This window comes from Lithobates pipiens, unplaced genomic scaffold (assembly GCF_037356315.1).
Source record: "Lithobates pipiens isolate NorthernLeopardFrog02 unplaced genomic scaffold, aLitPip1_a1.2 Scaffold_16, whole genome shotgun sequence".
Taxonomy (NCBI): domain Eukaryota; kingdom Metazoa; phylum Chordata; class Amphibia; order Anura; family Ranidae; genus Lithobates; species Lithobates pipiens.
The window spans coordinates 89814386-89831880 of record NW_027507748.1 but is presented as its reverse complement, the minus strand read 5'-3'; the positions used below and the strand labels follow the sequence as shown (position 1 = coordinate 89831880).

General features: G+C 42.1%; 1 protein-coding gene across 5 annotated transcripts in view; it reads left to right on the top strand.

Annotated features, from left to right (window-relative positions):
* The window catches only part of GBE1 (1,4-alpha-glucan branching enzyme 1), a 267974-nt gene that overhangs the window by 32821 nt on the left and 217658 nt on the right, over positions 1-17495 (top strand). For all 5 annotated transcript variants that reach the window (XM_077480105.1, XM_077480107.1, XM_077480106.1 and 2 more), the window contains one exon: positions 14963-15132. In XM_077480105.1, the coding sequence (XP_077336231.1) occupies positions 14963-15132 (170 nt within the window). The remainder of the gene's footprint in view (positions 1-14962; positions 15133-17495) is intronic.

Genomic DNA, 17495 nt, shown 5'->3' with positions numbered 1-17495 from the left:
AGAAAGTACAGCAAGTGGTACGGAAGCAAGTATTTGACACACCTAGTGTTGGATACTGGATACCTACAGTAACCAGAGATTACACTTGTCAACCGCATTATACCCGAATGATGGCTACAGTGCAGTCGTCTGGTTTTGGGACACCAGCATATGACGGTGTACCATGAGCATGCCCTCTGGACACTGCTGATCATAGATTGAGGTGAAGAGCCAATTAGCGGCACTTTACCTCCGTGATCAGCTATGATTGGACACAGCTGATCATATGTTAGACAGATGCCGGTTATGGGCACTCCCTTTCCTCATGCTGACTGCATGAGGAAAGGAGAAAAGAGCCTATAGTGCCCATCAGTGCTGCCAATCAGTGGCGCCTATCAGTTCCTATCAGTGCAGCCTCAAAAGTGCCTCCTCATCAATGCTTATCAGTTCAGTCTCATCAGCGCACATCAGTAAAAGAGAAAAATTACCTTTTTGCAAAAATGTATAACAAGCTATGAAAAAGTTTTGGGTTTTTTTTTCAATTTTTTTTTATTTTTTTTGTTTAGTAAAAAATAAAAATAAAACAGTGGTGATTTAAATACCAATAAAAAGAAATCTTTGTGTGAAAAAAAGAAAAGATTAAAATGTAGTTTGGTTACAGTGTTGCATGACCGTGCAATTTTGATTCAAACTGCGACAGTGCTGAAAGCAGAAATTTGGCCTAGGCAAGGAGGGGGTAAAGTGCCAAGTAGGCAAGTGATTAATGCACAGCCTGCTGGAAAGATAAATGTATAGCATCATCATTTACAGATTGCCTTTCTTAAAAAAAAAAAAAAAAAAAACAGAATACAATGATTTACATATCTCATAAACCCCCGTATTTTATTCACAATAGAAACATATCAAATGTTGAAACTGGGAAGATTTACCATTTTAACCACTTCAATACCGGGCACTTAAACACCTTCCTGCCCAGACCAATTTTGAGCTTTCAGCGCTGTCGCACTTTGAATGACAATTGCGCGGTCATGCTACACTGTACCCAAATGAAATTTGTATCATTTTTTTCCCACAAATTCTCACCTCTACGGATTTTATTTTTTGCTAAACAAATAAAAAAATACCGAAAATTTTGAAAAAAACGTTTTTTTTTGTTTCAGTTTCAAAACTTTGCAAATAAGTAAGTTTTCTCCTTCACTGATGGGCACTGATGGGGTTACACTGATGGGCAATGATAAGGCGGCACTGATGGGCACCGATGAGGTGGCACCAATGAAGTGGCACTGATGAGGTGGCATTGATGGACACCGATATGTGGCACTGATAGGCGGCACTGATGGGTGGCACTGATGGGCGGCATGGATGGGCATGGATAAGTGGCACAGGTGGGCATGGGTTAGGCGGCACAGGTGGGCATGGGTAGGCGGCACAGGTGGGCATGGGTAGGCAGCACAGGTGGGCATGGGTAGGCGGCACAGGTGGGCATGGGTAGGCGGCACAGGTGGGCATGGGTAGGCGGCACAGGTGGGCATGGGTAGGCGGCACAGGTGGGCATGGGTAGGCACTGATAGGCGGCACAGATGGGAACTGATAGGCGGCATTGTATTATAATATATTGCACTAATGGATGCCAATCAGTGCCAATCAATAATGCATGCCAATCAGTGATGCCCATTGTGGGCACTGATTGGCATCCATTATGGGCACTGATTGGCATCCATTGTGGCACTGACTAGAATCCCTGGTGGTCTAGGGTGGCATACCTTGTCCTTGGCATCCCTGGTGGTCTGGTGGCGTCCCTGGTGGTCCAGTGTGGGCATCCTCGGGGGGGCTGTGCTGATAATCGATCAGCACAGACCCCCCCTGTCAGAGGAGCAGCCGATCGGCTCTCCTCTACTCGCATCTGACAGACGCGAGTGAGGAAAAGCCGATCACCGGCTTTTCCTATTTACACTGTGATCAGCCGTGATTGGACATGGCTGATCACGTGGTAAATAGTCTCCGTCGGAGACTCTTTACCGAGATCGTAGTTGCCGGGTGTCAGACTGGCACCCCGCAACAACGATCGCCGCGATGCGCGCCCCCGGGGGCGCGCAGCGGCTCATAATCCTGATCACGTCATATGACGTCCGGTCAGGATTATGAAACCACTTTGCCGCCGTCCATTTGCTATAGGGCGGGCGGCAAGTGGTTAAAATAAAAATTAGGTCATTTTTAAATTGAAAGCAGCAACACAGAAAAGTTAGGACATGGCCTTGTTTACCACGGTGTAGCATCCCTTCTTCTTTTATCTTTTAGCAACACTCACATGTAAACATTTGGGAACTAAGAAGAACAGTTACTGGAGTTTTGGGAGAGGAATGTTGACCCATTCTTGCCTGACATGGGTTTCTAAATTCTCGACAGTCCTGGGTCTTCTTTGTTGTATTTTTCTTTTCAAGATGCGCTAACTATTTTAAATTGGTGAAAAGTTTGGCCTACAGGCAGGCCAGTTAAGCACCCAGACTCTTCTACTATGGAGCCAGGCTGCTGTCATAGATGCAGCATGTGGTTTAGCATTGTCCTGCTGGAATATGCAAGGCCTTTCCTGAAAAAGACAATGTCTGGAGCATATGCTGCTCTAAAACCTGGATATATCTTTCAGAATTGATAGTGCCTTTCCAGATATGCAAGCTGCCTATTTATTATTTCAAATAAGCTTTGGCACTGGAGAAGATGCTGGCGGTTCTGGATCATATTCAGATATGGTTTCTTCATTTCACAATAGAACTTTACTTTGCAATTTTTGGATGGCACAGCGAGCTGTTCAGACAGTGATTTTTGGAAGCATTTGAATCACTACATTACATTCTGCTTGTAGGAGGTTTAGATGACAAAGTAGGTCTATAGCCCTACCTAAAACACTGTCTTACATCTTTCCCAATCCTTAAAATTGAGGCTGATCTCTGCTTGGATCAATGGTCAGACTTATTCCATTTATAAATGACCTTGTAGACTTCTTTTGTTAATCGTATGAACTGGTAGCTTTTAAAATTGGATTTGTCGACTTAACTAAATCATATTTTAACATGTTGCTTTAGAAAGGATAAGGTTGCTTGAGCCGCTCTTTATTTCTTATCGTATACCACGCGACACAGAGCCATAGTAGTTACTATGTGGGTTATAGGCCACCTTCACGTGATGGACACTGGCACACCCTGAGACAGGAAGTCCACCCCCTATATAACCCCTCCCACTACTTGGATTACCTCAGTTTTTTCGCCAGTGTCTAAGGTATTGGTCACGAGTAAAGATGTACTGTGCTGAGCTCCACTGGAGCAATCCTTGCTGGGGGCAGCTATGCAGTTGGATCCATTCAAAGTGTCTTTTCAGGCCGAATTGAATGGTACCCGGGCCTTGTGGTGGAAGAAACAAGGTTTTGCCTGTAACGCTTCTCTTTCTAGAGAGCGGGACCCCGGGATCCAGAGCTTTGTTTTTTTTCAGCCATAACGTCCTGTCTGCCGGGGTGTTTTATGGACCCAGAAGTGTGGTTACCCCGAGGGTCCCCGGTTCCTGAAGGTTTTGTAATGGAGCCCACCGTGAGAGGTGAAGATTGGGTCTGTTGGGTTTTACCACAGAAAACACTGCGGCGGGAAAGGTAAGTGGAGGTTTCTAAGGGATTTTTAAATTTTCTTATGAAATGTCTCCTTTAAAAAAGTAAATGTTGTCATGCCTAAGAATCACCACTGGGGGCTGTGTAGAGCATGTACTTTGTCTTGCTTTCCTCAAATGTCACACTTGTCACAGAAGGTAAGATTGGTGGGGATTTTCTTCCACAAAACACCCCCCCCCCCACCTGGACAAAGCTCTCCCCCTCTTCCTGCAAGGGGGAAGCCAAAAACGATCAGCAATGCTGCTCCGTTTTTTCACCGCCCCTGCATGACGGCTTGTTGCAGGGCTCCCCCTCGCCACCCCCCCCACACACATTGATCCCGTGGGATCGGAGGCCCTCTTTTGAAAAGAGAGCGGGGCCACGATGGAAGGGGTGGGCTTAGCGTCCTCCAACATCCAGCGTGGGGGTATGTTTGTTTAATAGCTCCAATGAGCATCAGGGCCATGAAATGTTTGCAACTCTTTGCAACACTGCAGCACATGTCTGTTACTTAAAAGGTATTTTTTCCTCAGCCATGATAGGATTGGGAAAAAAAAAGGTTAGCGGCTTTAACCGCATCCCAGTGTGGGACAAAATACCACAGGTTCTCTTCCATTACCCAGGACCCCCAAACTGAGCAGCTGGGAGTGGGAGAAGATGAATATCCTCAGGGGACTGGGGTGAGGCTGATGACTCCTCTTATGAGTTGTCAAATGTGGGGGGGGGGGGGGGTCAGCTTTCACAATCTGTAAGATTGATGGTGCAATTTCTTGCTGAATGGTACGCTCCACGTTTATGTACCCTTAACTGAGTGTTTGGGTTCGCTAAAGCCTCGTCAAGCTGTGCATGCCAAAACTGAATGGACATTCTGGATCTCAAAAATCAAATTAGATTCTTGAATATAACCACTCCTTTTTTTTTTTTTTGCATGAAGTCAATCCAATCAGTGGTCTCCCTTGCTATGGGGCCCCCGAGCCAAGATGCAGCTCCATGTGTCCTTTCAGACATGGAGCCGTAGTTCAGCCCCTCTCTCTCCTGATTGGTTAAATGACTTTGACAGCAGTGGGAGCCAATGGAGGGAGAGTCTCGGAAGGCTGAGGCACTCGTACACTTCGCTGAATAGAGATGGGGCTCAGATAAGTAGTAGAGGGGGAAGCTACACCCAGAAGTTTTTTTTTTTGTTTTTTTTATCTTAATGCATAGAATGCATCAAGATAAAAAAAAAAAAAAAACCTTCTGCCTTTACAACCACTATAAATATACAATATTTGGTTTAAAAAAAAGAGGGGGAGTACTAATGCGCAAACCAACAGGATAATACAATCTAATCCAGGGGTGTCCAAACTTTTTTCAAAGAGGGCCAGATTCGATGAAGTGAACATGTGTGAGGGCCGACCATTTTGCCTGACATTCTTTGAACCATTAAAATTCGGTCATTCGAGCACTCATACCTGGCCCAACAAAAATTCTTGTGCCTTTGTCGCGCTCGTTTGCCCGACACACAGACGAATGCTCTGTTCTTTAGGGGTACCGTTAAGTCTTAATGGTACCCCACACATTGGAAACATGGGGTGCTTTTGGTGCAGCGCAATAAAAAAAAAAAAAAAGCTCTGGGACTTCTTTCCCTGCATTTTTGTGGGTATGGAAGCCCATTGAAATGCATGGGCTGCCCTACACACAGTATGCAGCCATGCAGATGTGAGCCAAGGGCTTATTGGAGGGGCAGTAAAACTACATGGTTAAGCTGTTTTTACCACCCCCAACTTCTCCCCCTTTAGCTGCAGAGGGAGCAGCTGGGGGTGTACACATGCTGTGGCTGCAGCTGGAGGTATGCTCAGGGTGAATGGGCCTGCACTGCAACTACCTGTGCGGTATAGTGATGCTACATTTACGGGCTTAAAACAGGTGGTGAGGAGGCAACATAATGCCTCTTTACCACCTTTCAAATGCCTCTGAAAAGCGATCTGTATATGGATTGCTTTTCAGAGGAGCAGCAGTCCTGGCTGCTATCACACACACAAGCACCACAAAAGCAGTTCTGATGGTACAAGAATGGGGGGGGGGGGGTCTGGATTAAAAGTAACACACATGCATACACATACACACAGACATACACACATACAGACACATGCATATACTTACATACATACAGACACATGCACACACACACATACAGACACATGCACACACGTACATACATACATACAGGCACATACATACATACATACACGCACATACATACACGCACATACAGACATGCATACACACACACACACACACACATACATACAGACACACATGCTGCACACACATACAGACACACATACATGCACACACATACATACAGACAGACATACACGCACATACATACAGACACACATGCACATACGCATACATACAGACATACATGGACACACACACACATGCAATCATACATGCACAGACACACACACACACACACACACACACACACACACACGCACACACACGCACACACAGACACACATACACACACACACATACATACAGACAGACATGCACACACACACACATATAGACACACATGCACACACATACATACAGACATGCACACACATGCACAGACACACATACATACAGACACACATACATACAGATACACATGCACACACACACATACACACATGCACACATACATACATACATACATACATACAGACACACATGCACACACATGCATACAGACAGACATGCACACACATACATACATACAGACATGCACACACATACATACATACAGACATGCACACACACACATACAGACAGACATGCACACACACACACATACAGACAGACATGCACACACACACACACATACAGACATACATGCACACACACACACACACACAGACAGACATGCTCACATACAGACACACATGCACACATACACATACAGACAGACATGCACATGCACACATACAGACACACATGCACACACATACATACATAGAGACACACATGCACACACACACACACATACACATAAATAAAGCCTTTTTAAAACGAATCTAGCTTGTAGTACAGTACCTTTCCATTCCATTTCCTCATTCAGCCGGGTACTGCACTGTAGGGGGAAGCAGAGAGCACAGCACGCTCCTCTGCACTTTACTTTCACTTTTGAAGCCAACGGAGCTTCACACAGTGCCGGGGATCGACTCATTTGACAGCCCTGATCCCGCAGCACACCAGGCGGGCCGTTCAAAACCGGACTGCGGGCCGCGATTGGCCCGCGGGCCGGACTTTGGACATGCCTGATCTAATCCTAATAAAAGTAGCTGCCAACATAAATTAGTAATCACACTCAAACATATATAATAAATAGCAGGTAATGTGGCACTTGCTAAACTAAACTCCACACAAATGTCTAGCCGAGGTGATGACTGACTGATCAGTTAAAATCAATATTAATAAAACCTGTAAATAGCATCGGTAGAACATACAGTGGTGTGAAAAAGTGTTTGCCCCCTTCCTCATTTCCTGTTCATTTGCATGTTTGTCACACTTAAGTGTTTCGGAACATCAAACCAATTTAAACAATAGTCAAGGACAACACAAGTAAACACAAAATGCAATTTGTAAATGAAGGTGTTTATTATTAAAGGTGAAAAAAAATCCAAACCACCATGGCCCTGTGTGAAAAAGTGATTGCCCCCTAAACCTAATAACTGGTTGGGCCACCCTTAGCAGCAACAACTGCAACCAAGCGTTTGCGAAAACGTGCAATGAGGCTTTTACAGCGTCCTGGAGGAATTTTGGCCCACTCATCTTTGCAGAATTGTCCTAATTCAGTTACATTAGAGGGTTTTCGAGCATGAACGGCCTTTTTAAGGTCATACCACAACATCTCAATAGGATTCAGGTCAGGACTTTGGCTAGGCCACTCCAAAGTCTTCATTTTGTTTTTCTTCAGCCATTCGGTGGTGGACTTGCTGCTGTGTTTAGGATCATTGTCCTGCTGCAGAACCCAAGTTCGTTTCAGCTTGAGTACAGGAACAGATGGTCGGACATTCTCCTTCAGGATCTCTTGGTAGACAGCAGAATTCATAGTTCCTTTTATCACGGCAAGTCTTCCAGGTCCTGAAGCAGCAAAACAGCCCCAGACCATCACACTACCACCACCATATTTTACTGTTGGTATAATGTTCTTTTTATGAAATGCAGTGTTCCTTCTACGCCAGATATAATTGGATACACACCTTCCAAAGAGTTCCACTTTTGTCTCATCGGTCCACAGAATGTTGTCCCAAAAGTCTTGGGGATCATCAAGATGTGTTGTGGAGAAATTGAGACGAGCTTTGATGTTCTTTTTGCTCAGCAGTGGTTTTCTCCTTGGAACTCTGCCATGCAGGCCATTTTTGCCCAGTCTTTTCCTGATGGTGGAGGCATGAACGCTGACCTTAACTGAGGCAAGTGAGGCCTGCAGTTCCTTGGACGTTGTTGTGGGGTCTTTTGTGACCTCTTGGATGAGTCGTCGCTGCGCTCTTGGGGTAATTTTGGGCGGCCGGCCACTCCTGGGAAGGTTCACCACTGTTCCATGTCTTCGCCATTTGTGGATAATGGCTCTCGCTGTGGTTCGCTGGATTCCCAAAGCTTTGGAAATGGCTTTATAACCCTTTCCAGACTGATAGATCTCAATTACTTTCTTTCTCAATTGTTCCTGAATTTCTTTGGGTCTCGGCATGATGTGTAGCTTTTAAGGATCTTCTGGTGGACCTTACTTTGTCAAGCAGCTCCTATTTAAGTGATGCCTTGATTGTGAACAGGTGTGGCAATAATCAGGCCTGGGTGTGGCTAGAGAAATTGAACTCAGGTGTGGACAACCACAGTTATAGTATGTTTTAACAATGGGGGCAATCACTTTTTCACACAGGGCCATGATGGTTTGGATTTTTTTTCACCTTTAATAATAAACACCTTCATTTACAAATTGCATTTTGTGTTTACTTGTGTTGTCCTTGACTATTGTTTAAATTGGTTTGATGTTCCGAAACACTTAAGTGTGACAAACATGCAAAGGAACAGGAAATGAGGAAGAGGGCAAACACTTTTTCACACCACTGTAAATATGCAAATAATAAAGCTTCCAACAAATGGAATAACATACAGTGTTCAATAGCTATCATACGTCAGAATTTAATCAAAACACGTGGGTAAATTCCCGGATAACTTAATTTACATCAACATATAAAAGTGCATATATTATATAAAAACAATCAATACATGACATAATTCATCATAAAAAATCCAAATGGACATGTGCAAAAAAGCAACTAATTGTGACAAAAAAAAAGACATACAGTGTCTATTAGTGCATATGAGAGAAAAAAATCCCATGTAAAGTGCAGCAGTGATCCACATATCTTTAAAACGTGTCCAAACGTTCAGTAAAACGTTCATCGCATTAAAGTGCAAGTCCTACCATCCGATATATTTCCACCATCCAATGTGCAACACACTATTTGCCCCAGCCTCTCACCTCATAGATCGCTAAATTGAGCCTCTCTGATGTTTTTCCAATGGGCGATCAGTCTCCTCAAGAATGTTCCCAATAGTATCACAATCAATGATTCAATGTACTTATCGGCATGGAATAGAAGAGGGGGGCTTCTATAGTGTAGTATTTCAACAATAAATTAAGTGCATTTGAAAAAGTCAAGTGGACGGTGACGCAACGCACCAGGGTGAGAGCCGGGGTGTTGTCACTTCCGGTCGTGTCTGAGACCGGAATTTCATGTGAATACTACGCTGTTTACCTTAAATCTTAACTGTAAGTTACTACGTTTCTTTAACAAATATATTGTTGAAAACTACACTATGGAAGCACCCCCTCTTGTTTTCCATGCAATTCCAGATTTTCAGACAGCATTGTAATACAATCAAGCTACCGGTCTATGACAAGGGAGTCTGTCCTGCCTAAAATTGTATTACAATCCTGTCTGAAAATCTGCAAAACAAAGTTTTAGGTCTTTTTTTAAATAAAAATGTTGATCTCTGAGTCTGATGATATGTACCAGATTCACCTTGTATCTCTTGTGTCTGTCATTCTCCATGTAGCAGGTTATTTATAATTCAAGAATCATTTTTTTTTTTTTAAACTTTACATAACTAAATTATACACCACACTTTTATTGAGGTTTTTATCCAGTTAATCAAAACAAATCGGCCAACTAATCGTTTAAGAAAATAATCAATAGTTGTAGCCCGACATGTAATTAGAGAGCCACACAGCAATAAAGACCTGATGGCAATCCCTCCCCTTCCCCGTTTTTAATAAGATAGAAAATTGCTATGGCTTGGGTTCCAGTTAATGTATCTGCCCTGGTGAGTGCTAATAAAAACGAACCATAGCAGTTAAGTCATTTTCACTCTTCTGTAAAGCGGAAATCTTGACCAAAGCAATTGTTGTACGCTTCTGTCTGAGTGTACACACGTGTACCATCCTCACATTGTCCTGTCTATACAGATTTGTTGCGCCTAAAAGCAGAAAACATGTTGCCTCATTGTAACTTGTCCTGCTTGTAAATCAATTGTACTGATTGCGAAATGCCTTCTGCTAAAATTGCAAACCTAAATTAGAAACCACGAGAAGAGGTAATTTTGTACAGATTGATTTTCGCCCACATGAATGTCCTGCTTGATTCCAGGCCAAGTTGCCTAAAAAAAGAATAAATTAATTGTTATAGTGTTCTTTGCCGAAGAAATTCCTCTTCTAGATTGTGGTTTTGTCCATGAGAGGGATTGTATTCCCGGGGACCTTGCAGATTTCAGTTTTATGGTAGTGGTATGCTAAATTAGTGACCCAAACATTAAACTGTCACTACAATAAACTGCTGGACCTACTGAGAGGCTGGAAGGCTAGAAGCACCAGGCTTGATAGCGCATGTCATTAAGAATAATATATAGTGTGTGTGTGTATATATGTATTTATATATATATATATATATATATATATATATATATATATATATATATATATATATATATATATAATATAATATAATATAATATACACACACACACACACACTGCATCCGAAAAGTATTCACAGCGCTTCACTCTTTTTTTTTTTTTTTTTTTTTTTTTGTCCCCCCTCATTTTGTTATGTTACAGCCTTATTCCAAAATGGATTAAATTCATTATTTTCCTCTGAATTCTACAAACAATACCCCATAATGACAAAGTGAATGAAGTTTGTTTGATATCTTTGCAAATTTATTAAAAAGAAGAAAAAATCACACATGCATAATTATTTGCTGCCTTTGCGCAATACTTTGATGCACCTTTGGCACCAATTATAGCCTCAAGTATTTTTGAGCAGTTGCTCACATTCTTCCTTGCAGGACCTTTCAAACTCTATAAGGCTGTATGGGGAGCATTGGTGCACAGCCATTTTCATATCTCTCCAGAGATATTCAATTGAGTTCAAGTCTGGGCCACTGAAGGACATTCACAGAGTTCTCCATAGCCACTCCTTTGTTATCTTGACTGTGTGCTTTGGGTCATTATCCTGTTGTAAGATGAAGAAGAGTTGAAGCTGCAAAGGGTGGGCCAACTCAATATTGAACCCTACGGACGAAGACTGGAATGCCATTAACCACTTGCCTACCAGGCCAATTCTGACATTTTCTCTCCTACATGTAAAAATAATCATTTATTTGCTAAAACAAAATTACACAGATAGAGATATATATATATATATATATATATATATATATATATATATATATATATATATATATATATATATATTTTTTTTTTTTATTTTAGTATGTATATGTGTGTGTGTTGTTTTATTCACTACAGAATAAAATGGCAGTCGTTGCAACTTTTTATCTCACACGGTATTAGGTATTAAAAGGATTCATGCATTTAAAAAAAAACAAAAAAAAAAACGGTGAAGTTAGCCCAATTTTTTTTGCATAATGTGAAAGATGTTACGCTGAATAAATATATACTCAACCTGTCATACTTCAAAATTGCACACACTCCTGGAATGACGCCCAACTTCAGTACTTAAAAATCCCCATAGGCGACACTTTAAAAATGTTTACAGGTAACATGTTTTGAGTTACAGAGGAGGTCTTGGTCTAGAATTATTGCTCTTTCTCTAACTTTCGCAGTGATACCTCACATGTGTGGTTTGAACGTCGTTTACATATGTGGGCACGACTTGCGTATACATTTTCTTGTGAGCAGGAACAGCGGCGCTTTAAAAATAAAAAAATTGGGAATTTTCCTTTTTATTTTTCTAGTTTGATGCTTTCTTTTTAATTTTTTATTTTTTGATCACTTTTATTCTATTACAAGGAATGTAAACATCCCTTGTAATAGGAATAGTGTGTGACAGGTCATCTTTGCAGTCAGATCTGGGGTCATAAAAGTCCCCAGATCTCACCTCTATGCTGGGAAGCCTGACATAAAATAAAAAAAAAATCCTTGCATCCAAGTCGAAGCAGCGGCATTTTTTCAAATGCAGAGGTTGGGCGCAATGTCATAACATCACGCCTGGCCACCAAATGATCATAGAGACTTTGCGGACCATCTGGCCCACTGGAAAACTTCTATGGTCATCATCTGGTGCCCCATCTGTTCCTTTTCCGGTTCGCCAATCGCAAGGGCAAGCAGGGAGAAGCACCAGAGGGCAGTGGGTGGGGATGTCCATTCCCGCCGCCTATAAGAACAATCAAGCTGCTGAACAACCGCTATGATTGTTCTTATGGGGAAGGGAATCCCCAGCTGAAAAAGAAGATATCTGAATGATGCCTGTAACTGCAGGCATCAGTCAGATATCACTGCTCAAAACCGAACTTGTCATATGACGTTGGATGGGAAGCAAGTACACCCCTCATGTTATTGTAAATATTTTATTATATCTTTTCATGTGACAACACTGAAGAAATTACACTTGGCTACAATGTAAAGTAGTGAGTGTACAGCTTTTATAACAGTGTAAATTTACTGTAAATAACTCAACACACAGCCAATAATGTCTAAATCGCTGGCAACAAAAGTGAGTACACCCCTAAGTGAAAATTTACAAATTGTGCAAAAGGTGTAAATATTTTGTGTGGTCACCATTATTTTTCAGCACTGCCTTAACCTTCTTGGGCATGGAGTTCACCAGAGCTCCACAGGTTGCCACTGGAGTCCTCTTCCCCTCCTCTATGACGACATTACGAAGCTGGTGGATGTTAGAGACCTTGCGCTCCTTCCATTTGTGGATACCCCACAGATGCTCCATATGGTTTAGGTCTGGAGACATGCTTGGCCAGTCCATCACCTTTACCCTCAGCTTCTTTAGCAAGTCAGTGGTCGTCTCTTGGAGGTGTGTTTGGGGTTGTTATCATGTTGGAATACTGCCCTGCGGCCTAGTCTCCGAAGGGAGGGGATCATGCTCTGCTTTAATATGTCACAGTACATGTTAGCATTCATTGTTCCCTCAATGAACTGTAGCTCCCAAATGCCAGCAGCACTTATGCAGCCCCAGACCATGACAATCCCACCACCATGCTTGACTGTAGGCTTGACTCCTCACCTGATTGCTGCTACACACCATTGACACCATCTAACCAAATAAGTTTACCTTGGTCTCATCAGACCACAGGACATGGTTCCAGTAATCTATGTCCTTAGTCTGCTTGTCTTCAGAAAACTGTGTGCTGGCTTTCTTGTGAATCATCTATAAAGGAGGCTTCCTTCTGGGACGACAGCCATGGAGACCAATTTGATGCAGTGTGCGGCATATGGTCTGAGCACTGACAGGCTGACCCTCCACCCCTTCAACCTCTGCAGCAATGCTGGCAGCACTCATATGTCTATTTCGCAAAGACATCCTCTGGATATGATTCTGAGCACATGCTTTTGGTCGACCATGGTGAGGCTTGTTCTGCGTGGAACCTGTCCTTTTAAACTGCTGTATGGTCTTGGCCACCATGCTGCAGCTCGGTTTCAGGGTCTTGGCAATCTTCTTATAGCCTAGGCCACCTTTATGTAGAGCAACAATTCTTTTTTTCAGATCCTCAGAGAGTTCTTTGCCATGAGGTGCCATGTTGAACTCCCAGTGACCAGTATGAGAGAGTGAGAGTGATAACACCAAATTTAACACACCTGCTTCCCATTTATACCTGAGACCTTGTAACACAAACGAGTCACATGACATCAGTGAGAGAAAATGTCTAATTGGGCCCAATTTGGACATTTTCACTTAGGGGTGTACTCGCTTTTGTTGCCAGCAGTTTAGACATTAATTTGTGCATGTTGAGTTATTTTGAGGGGACATCAATTTTACACTATTATACAAGCTGTGCACTCACTACTTTACATTGTAGCAAAATGTTGTCGCATGAGAAGATATAATATATTTACAAAAATGTGAGGGGTGTGCTCACTCTTATGAAATACTGTACATCCTTAGACCCAATCTGTCCAGACAGTTTGGTCACTTGCTGACTTGGCACCATCCATTGGCCGTTTCTCTCTTCAATAAGGCACAGAAGTTGAATGTGATGCAATTTTACTCCTGTCGTGCAGTACAGAGGATATCTTTCTAGTCTTTTGAGGCATAAGCAGACCATGACTTCCCTCTATGAAGAGCAAATGCTGACTGAGCGAACATTGAAGCAGAAGGGGCTTAACTATCACTGAACAGGAGGGGTAACCGAGGGATATACCAAATCCAATAGGTAAACACATTGTAGTGGCCTTAAACCACCACTAGATTTTGCATTCTCCAGTTTTAGTAACTCAACCCATGACTCGTCTACAGAAGATTGTTTTTTTCAGTGCTTTTATGATTTTGGAAGAAGAATTAAAGCTGAGCTCCGGCAAAATTATAAAATAGGCTAATTAATGCAACTAGGTATATATTTTGATATTCAACAGTAATAAGTACCCTGATTTGACTTATCAGACTGTTGTAATCACCTATACATCATTACTCAGACTGAAAGAGGGAAGAGCAGGCTTAGTAGCCAATTAGACGTTGTGCTGGCAAGAAACATGCTGATAGTGGAAACAAATGGAGAGCTAAACTCATCAGTCTGATAATACTCTTTCATTGTCCAGTAAGGAATCTGGGGGTGGCGAGCGGGCACCACTGTACTCTATATTCATAAGTGGTATCATCCACTTGGCTGTGATATCTGCTATGGTTAAGTACATCTCAGGATGGAATAAAGGGAATATTAATGCTTTTTGAAGGTAAAACTGCTCCAATAAGTGCATCTCATCTGTGTATGTACTTTGATTTTGGCTTTAGCGTTTAAGGATTCATATTTGAAATTGTCTAAAAATTGACTGTCGTTGTCTTTGTAGGTATGCTTTGTTTGAAGAACGTTTGAAAAATATTGAGGGATTTGAAGGTGGGCTGGAAAAATTCTCCAGAAGTTACCAATCTTTTGGCATCCACAACAAGCCAGATGGAGGGATCTATTGCAAAGAGTGGGCCCCAGGAGCAGAGGCTGTTTTCCTGACTGGCGATTTCAGTGAGTATTTTTCATAAGAATGATAAAAAAAAAAAAGCATATCATATGGTGCCAATCTCTGAAAATTGATCACACCTGAAGTACTGATGGCCTATCTCATTTCTTGAGACCCTAACATGCCAGAAAAGTACAAATACCCCCCAAATTACCCCTTTTGGAAAGTAGACATTCCAAGGTATTTAGTTAGACACATGGTGAGTTTTTTGAAGTTGTAATTTTTCCCACAATTCTTTTGCAAAATGAAGATTATTTTTTTCACAAAATTGTTATATTAGCAGGTTTTCTCACACATAGCATATGCATAGCACAAATTACACCCCAAAACACATTCTACTATTCCTTCTGAGTATGGCGATAGACTTTTACACAGTGCGGCCATATACAGAGGCCCAACATGCAGGGAGCGCCATCAGGCGTTCTTGGAGCATAAATTACACATATAATTTCTTGACTACCTCTTTCATTTTTGAAGGCCCTGGAGCACCAGGACAATGGAAACGCCTCAGAAATTACCCCATTTTGGAAAGAAAACAAGCCAATGTATAATTTTTAAGGCATAATGAGTCTTTTGAACATGTAATTTTTTTTTTTCGACAAGTTTTTGGAAAATGTGTAAAGATAATGGAAATGCTTTTTTTTTTTTTTTTTAACACAACGTTGTCCATTTACACAATGCTTCTAACACATAGCATGTACTTACCAAAAATTACACCCCAAAATAGATTCTCCTACTCCTGAGTATGGCGATACCACATGTGTGGGACTTTTCTACAGCGTGACCACATACAGAGGGCCACATACAGAGGACCAACATGCAGGGAGCACCATCAGGTGTTCTCTGGGCATAAGTTTCAACTCTAATTTGACTACCTATTACACTTTTTTGAGGCACTGTAGTGCCATAGATGAGCATGAATGGGGATGGATGAGCAAGGTTGAGTATGGCTGAGTACGGATGGGTACGGCTGAGTATGACTCAGTCAGCAAGCGGTTAAAGAAGTTTGGCCTTTAAACATAACAAACATTGAAAGATCTAGGTGGATGCTGCATCTGTTCCCCACCACCTCTACACTGAGAACTGAGTGATCAAAGACTGCTGATCGTCTAGTTCTTGGTCTTCAGTGAGCCAGTGACTGTCAGTCACTAGCTCTGTGCTCTGCCCCTCCAGCACTCACTGGAGCGCCATGTGTAGAGGGGGAGTAAAGCAGCTGGATAAGGCTCTCAGCGGCGTGCTTATAAGCTGAGCCAGCTGCCGTTCGAAGTTAAAGCCGGGATCCCTTCAGAGCCTGGACCGGCTGAGTGATGCTGGACTGTTGTTTGCTGAATCTGGGCCACAGGGTGCAGAACAAAGTGCAATCCTATGACTCATGAGTAAGTAGGGCCAGAAGAGCTTTGGACCTACTTCTATAAGTTTATTTTTTGTCCTTCTTTACTGTTCTAGCTGAAATTGTTTCGAATGCAAAGTGTAATGGCTCCCATCAGAAATGACAGTAATTGTAATCATAGGAAACATGACTATCAAAGTTTTGCTTGCTTGCTCATTTTCCTGTCTCCAGCCAACTGCTTGGGCAGTAATAGAACAGTATCATGCTGATGAGGTCATAGCACTGAGAAGTTCATTAGAGCCTAAATAGTTCACTCTGCTGGCCTTCCCTTTTTTTGTTTTATTCTTTGTAAAGTAATATTGAAAGTAATCTAAAGACATATTCTCTACACTTGTAGCGGGAGTCAACACCTTAACCCAAAAATGCAGTTTAATTTTTTTTTTTGTAAACTCCCCAATCTATACGTCTCCAGGCTTTATTTTGTTTACAGGTCACTGTGAAAAAAACATACCCTAGCATTTCTCGCAGTGGTCATCTTGAGTAAGTGGTTTACTTCTGGAATCCATCTTTCCTTAGCTTAGGCATGTAAACGGGAGGGTGTGCTTAGCCGAGAAAGCCCCACCTCCCCTTTTTCAGACGAATGGGGAAAAAAAGGCCTATAAAGACTGCTGGGATGTATGACATTATTTTGGCCTAGACCAGAAACCAGGACGCAGCCGAGGAAATATAAAAGAACATTTTAAATAAATAAATATCTACCTTCCTATCTATTTACTAATGCTAGCAGCATAATGAATAAAATAGGTAAAGCAGAACTTTACCCATAACAGCTTGATAAACATAATCGCCTTTAGCAAGGAACACGCACTCCATATTAATTATGCTACCAAAATGAGTGTGTGTTGTAATTGTCTCCAGCATTGCTCCTGTTTCTTCTTACTTCAGGCTGTCATTTTGCTGAAGCCCAGAGACCCTGTGTAGAAGTAAATCATAACGCGGAACTAAATCCATGATTTCATGGTTTCAAAAGACAGTTAT